Source organism: Sinocyclocheilus rhinocerous, unplaced genomic scaffold (assembly GCF_001515625.1).
Source record: "Sinocyclocheilus rhinocerous isolate Xijiao unplaced genomic scaffold, SAMN03320098_v1.1 scaffold462, whole genome shotgun sequence".
NCBI lineage: Eukaryota > Metazoa > Chordata > Actinopteri > Cypriniformes > Cyprinidae > Sinocyclocheilus > Sinocyclocheilus rhinocerous.
Window position 1 is genome coordinate 1,696 of NW_015624537.1, and position 5,241 is coordinate 6,936.

The window sequence follows — 5,241 nt, forward strand, 5'->3', positions numbered from 1 at the left end:
GTTTATGTGTGTGTGTGTGTGTATGTTTATGTGTATATATGTGTGTGTGTGTGTGTGTGTGTGTATAAACAAACTTTGGAAACCTTTGGGACTGCAGACAACAGAAAAATCAGCTATGGGACTTTGTATAAATAAACTGCCATTTCCTCATCAAACAGTCCTGTCAGGCATGAAGGTTAAAGCAGATAAGAAAGGAAAGCAAGAATTTCGAGAAGGTGCAGAGGGAGAATTCGTGACGTAAACACTTGCTTACCATCATGGTGGAAGCTCCTGATAGTATTCGCGCGGCTGGCAGATCTCTCCGAGGCTTTCCCTAAGGAGCCCTTGGGTCTGTTGTTGTTGTTCTGCTCCGCGTTCACCGAGTGCATCGAGTACAAGTCCATCATGTATTGCGGAACCACAGCAGACCTGCTGGGACTCGGTCTGTGTTTGAGTCCAAACATGCTCAGAAGTCGAAGTTCAAACGCGTGTAGGACGTCCTGAGACAGAGAGGACCGGCCGATCTGGGGAACGAGTCCACTAGAGCCTCTAAAGAACACCTGAGTGACCATCAGAACCATCAGAGCGCAGCCGGAGGAGACCATGATCGCGCTAAACCTGACAGATCAGTGACTAACGAGATCAGATGGGCTCAAGCCAGGAGATGTGACCATATTCCGTGTTTGATCGAGCCATTGCGAGAGTTTGGAGGATCCTTCGTGCATCAAAGCCACCTTAAGAGCCGCTTTAAAGAGGAACGCAAACCTGCGCTAGATCCATTCGGATAGAAGCTCCATGAGCCAAAGCCTGTCATAATAATAGATTTGCGCTCTTAAAATAACACAACGCGTAAAAGTCGGACTAATAGACGTAAAAACTCGCGGACATTCGAAGTTAAACGCAAAATCTCTAAACCGAGTGCATTCGCGACCGTCTCCGTAGGTGTACAAGTGCAGGACCTTCAGATAAAGTCCAGTTTAAACTCCAAAGCGCAGCTGGTCTTCTGTTCATGGCACATGAGATGATCAACGCAGTCTTATGGGGTCTTCACATAAAGCTGCTCCTCTTTTATAAATCCCCGTTTCACTCAGCTCCATTTTAGAGATTACCAAATTAAAGCTGTTTATCTGAAGAAAACAGTGGGAGATTTCCACAGGAACGCCCGCCTCTTCTTACACATATTCAACCGTCACCGCTGTACAAAGACAAGCCGTAGGTGTTGAAACGGAGGGGTGTACGCGTATAAAAGCCCACTTCATTGACAAAACAAAAGTTTCTTCCTTGGCGAGGAGCGAAACAAGTCGCGGCGAGGGTTTGGGTACGTGTGTGTCCTTTACGCGCAGTGCGCAAGTGTGCAACAGCGTCTCTCTCTTTCTCTCTCCTCGTGTGTCTTTGTTTAACTCTCTGATGTCATGACAGAATTCATCAGCTCTGGACATGGTGTTCATGTGGAGAGATGCGCCTTTGGAGAGCTCAGAGATCATCTAATTAAGTAGCCTAATTGGGGAAAAAATTGGAAGTTTCTGCTTTATTCGATTCCATTTAGGGTTATTAACTTTAATAAAACATACTTGGTTCATACTCGTTTCATTTATTTTGGCTTATAATTCAATTAATCATTACTCTATCATTTAGAATATATTTAGATACCAAATATTTAAAAGTAACTTTAAATTAAAAAAGGACGCTCACTATAGCGCTCATATTCGGAGTCAGTGCGCCAACTTGTGGCAACGACGGTTAATGTGAAGCAGGAGACCGAGGCTGGTCACACTTTTTTTGCTCCAGCGAATATTTCGTAGGGTGGGGTAAAAGTTAATTTCTGTGAAAACAAACATTAAAAAGTCTATAAAAATTATATATAAACCATAACATGGAGCAATATTCCACAACGGGAACCTGCCATTAAAATGCCTATTCAATATTTCCCAGGATGGGACAATTATGAAAACGCAAAAATGGAAGAGTTAACGAATGTACAAGTGTAAAATTGATTTGCAAATACATCATATAGAATATGACAAATACATACACAAATATAACATATATATACATATATATAAAATGTCATATAAAATATGTAAGCAATATTTTATATGCGAACGCATATAAATCTAGGACTTTTTATTTTTTTAATAAATCTACCTAAATTTCAGCTACAGGTGTATTTTTATTTTTTATTTTTTTGTTTGCAGTTTTGTTCACTTATTTACACAAGATATAGATTTTAAAAAAAATAGTTTGGAGAGCCAAATTCAGCAAAACACTCTAATTTGAGACTAGGAATTTCATTTGTCCTCATGATATGAAATATATACAGATTGTGATCCAGGTCCAATACATCAAAACATTAACATTTCACAGGTCTAAAATATTAAAAACCATTTAAGTTATGTTAGAGAAAAGCAAAACGCAATTTATTTATGTAACAGGTCAGTCTTGTGCATCCACATTCTCCCATCATGCCCTCAATTTCTCAGAAGAATCAAATTATTATTGTTAAACAAGTATAAAGCACCATTAACCATTTTAATATGTTTGAGAAACATTCTTTTGCATTTAAAATGAATTCGAGTTCATCTGCATCCACACTCATCCACCACCATGTCTTCATAATGTCTCAGAACCACATTATCATTATTGTCATAATACAGCATGGAGATGGGGGACAGTTTGATGGGAACGCAGCAGGGCTGAGGCGTCCCTTTGGGATCAAACGAATGGACCAGCGTCTGCAGGATGGCGTGGTTGGTCCCGTTCAAACTTTCACTCAGAGGGAAAGGACACTCTCCGTGGCAGTAATTGGCCAAATACCCCTGAGGCGCAATGATCCAGTCCTGCCAACCCACGTCTTTGAAGTCAATGTAAAGCCTTCTGGGTTTGCACACGTTACTGGGCGTCACAGGTAAGTAATACGCCGCACTTCGCTTTCTCCTGGACCTGCATTGAAGCGGATTCAACGACACCACCACTAGAGACGTGTACAACTCTGGCATCCGAGCAACTTGGATCAGTGAATGTGTGCTTTCCACGTATGCATGCTCCTGAAGCATGTTGCTCAAGCTCGTGAGCTGCAACTCAACTTGCATCCCGCAGTTCTTACCTGGCTTTCTCCAGGTTTCGGCCAGTTCGGTCAGATTGACATGCACAGAAGCATGCACACCAGGCCCGAGCGACTGAGACGGGAGTAATTTACGGCTGGACTCGTGAGTCACTCCCTTCAGAGTGGTCCTCAAAACCCTGTACAGGTCCACGCTGAAAACATGCGGTCCCAGGTGAGCCAGATCCTGTTTGAACTTCATTTCCAGCTGCGCAAGGGAGAGTTGCTCAACATCCTCCAGCACCGACATGTTGAAAAACAGATGCTTTCTCACACAATTAAAGCAGTGGACGGCCGGAGCAGATATCAGACTACCTGTTTGGGGAAAACAAGCTTTGTGTTATGGTGCAAGTGGGTTATTCCTTTTCCGCAGAACCTTTTGAACGTAACGTAAAAAAGGATTATAATTTAAAAGCAAGACACCACAGGTGAATAGGGTACAAAAATAATTAATAGATATTACCAGACTTTCCCAGTTGACTGATTACATTAAAAAACGGCTAACTTTTTTGTATTACAAGCTTCCCAAAATGTTGTTTAAATATGCCAATGAGGCATTATCTAATTAAACATATGCTAATTTGCATAACATTCCAGAACAGAAATCTGAGCATTGGATAAATTGTCATTTTGCTGACATATTTAAAGGATTTACAGAGGGGATTTTGGATTTCTCTTTTAAATCGCTGCATAAATAAGAAAATACTGTCACCAAGTATTTAAGAATGAAATGTTGTAAAAAAATAAATAAAATAAAATAAAAAAACAGGTGCCTGATATATGAACAAACCCTTCTGTAAAAACATTCAGAATACGGGTAGGAATAAAACTGTACATTTTGGTGTATGCAACTGCTGCTGAAGTGGAGATGAAACGTGTTTTGAGAAAACGGCCTTCGTACTGTAATTATAATCTACAGATGCAAATAGATAAAGTGCAACAATAAAATCAGGTAAATTAAATATGAACAAACCCTGCTATAAAAACTTTCAGAATGTAGATATTTTGTAAGTGCTACTGAAGTAGAGAAAATCAATTTTGAGAAAACAGCTGTTTTGTAAATAAAATCTACAGACGGAAGTAGATAAAGTTCAATAGAATAAAAACTTAAATATGTATTTTGGATGTTTTCTTACTACTATAAAAAGTAGCAAATTATGAAAAGCCAAACAGGCCAAAATCTCAAAATTGACCAATGCATGAAAAAAATGTTTTTGCATGTAGTGTCTTGCCTAGTTATTTCTATAAAAGGGCATAAGGGACCTCCAAAAGTTTTTTTGCATTTTAATTACAATTTTATTTTAAATTCTTAATTAAATTAAAAACACTGCTGATACTTAATAGTGTTTGCACAGTTGTCCAACCGGCAATAATGTCACTTCCTGGAGGATGACGTCAAAGAAACTGGATTGTAAAAAGACTAACATGATGGAAAAACTAAACTGATTACTAAGAAAACATGCTTTTGAAAGGAAAATATAAGAAAGAACATGGCGTAACTTTAACTTAAAATTCACTAATTTATTGTGAAAATTGTGGGGGAAAAGATAAGTTCTTTAAAAAATGTTTCTTAAACTCCCCCCCCAAAAAAATATGGCATATGATGGGGAAATATACTGCATACTAAAACCTAAATTCTCAAGGTCTCACCTTGATCCTGGATGAACCTCACGATATTTCCTCGGACTCCGTACTCAGACACCACACATGGACCTGTGTCCAGTGTTGAGGTCTGTTTGCTGCCCTTCTTGAACATTTCCCACAGCAGAGACGGCACTGGAGCCTGATGTGACGGTTTCGGTCGACTCGAGAGACCCATCGAACTTAAAAACAGCTTTTCTTGCACATTAACATTTTCTGTCTATAAAAGTAAGAGAAGAGACACTTAACATTAAAAACAAGAGCCTGAGAATCACACAGACCATCATTAATGTGAGCAGCACAATCAAACAGAACTCACAGCTCAGACGGAGCTTTTTAAACAGCCGCCGATCAGCTTCAGATGAGCAGCCAGACGAGTGAGGACTGACACCTGTGAGGTGATTGGTGGAGATGGACTGTGGGGGGCAAATCATTGATATGCTAATTAATGGCAGCTTGTCTTTGATGTTTATAGGGGAACAGATCGACATACTGTCACAAAGTGCTACATTTTTCCATAG

General features: G+C 39.7%; 2 protein-coding genes across 2 annotated transcripts in view; both read right to left on the reverse strand.

Annotated features, from left to right (window-relative positions):
- The window catches only part of LOC107740845 (bone morphogenetic protein 2-like), a gene marked incomplete at its 3' end in the record, with an annotated part of 3,687 nt that extends 1,692 nt beyond the window's left edge, over positions 1 to 1,995 (reverse strand). Inside the window, exon 1 of the mRNA XM_016553373.1 lies at positions 254 to 1,995. Within this exon, the coding sequence (XP_016408859.1) occupies positions 254 to 584 (331 nt within the window). The remainder of the gene's footprint in view (positions 1 to 253) is intronic.
- A 160-nt stretch (positions 1,996 to 2,155) lies between these two features.
- LOC107740853 (protein DVR-1-like) lies at positions 2,156 to 5,036 on the reverse strand. Its single transcript, XM_016553382.1, has 2 exons — positions 4,730 to 5,036; positions 2,156 to 3,394 (listed from the first exon to the last, which is right to left on the reverse strand). Exons 1-2 carry the CDS (start codon positions 4,896 to 4,898, stop codon positions 2,556 to 2,558), a joined length of 1,008 nt encoding a protein of 335 aa, XP_016408868.1. The 5' UTR covers positions 4,899 to 5,036; the 3' UTR covers positions 2,156 to 2,555.
- Between the last annotated feature and the right edge of the window lie 205 nt (positions 5,037 to 5,241).

Bases quoted from the DNA above. Each gene is read 5' to 3' on its own strand.
- LOC107740853 (XM_016553382.1), bottom strand. From the start codon at position 4,898: ATGGGTCTCTCGAGTCGACCGAAACCGTCACATCAGGCTCCAGTGCCG. The intron at 3,395-4,729 runs GTGAGACCTTGA...TTCCCCAAACAG, and splicing joins GAGGTTCATCCAGGATCAAG to GTAGTCTGATATCTGCTCCG.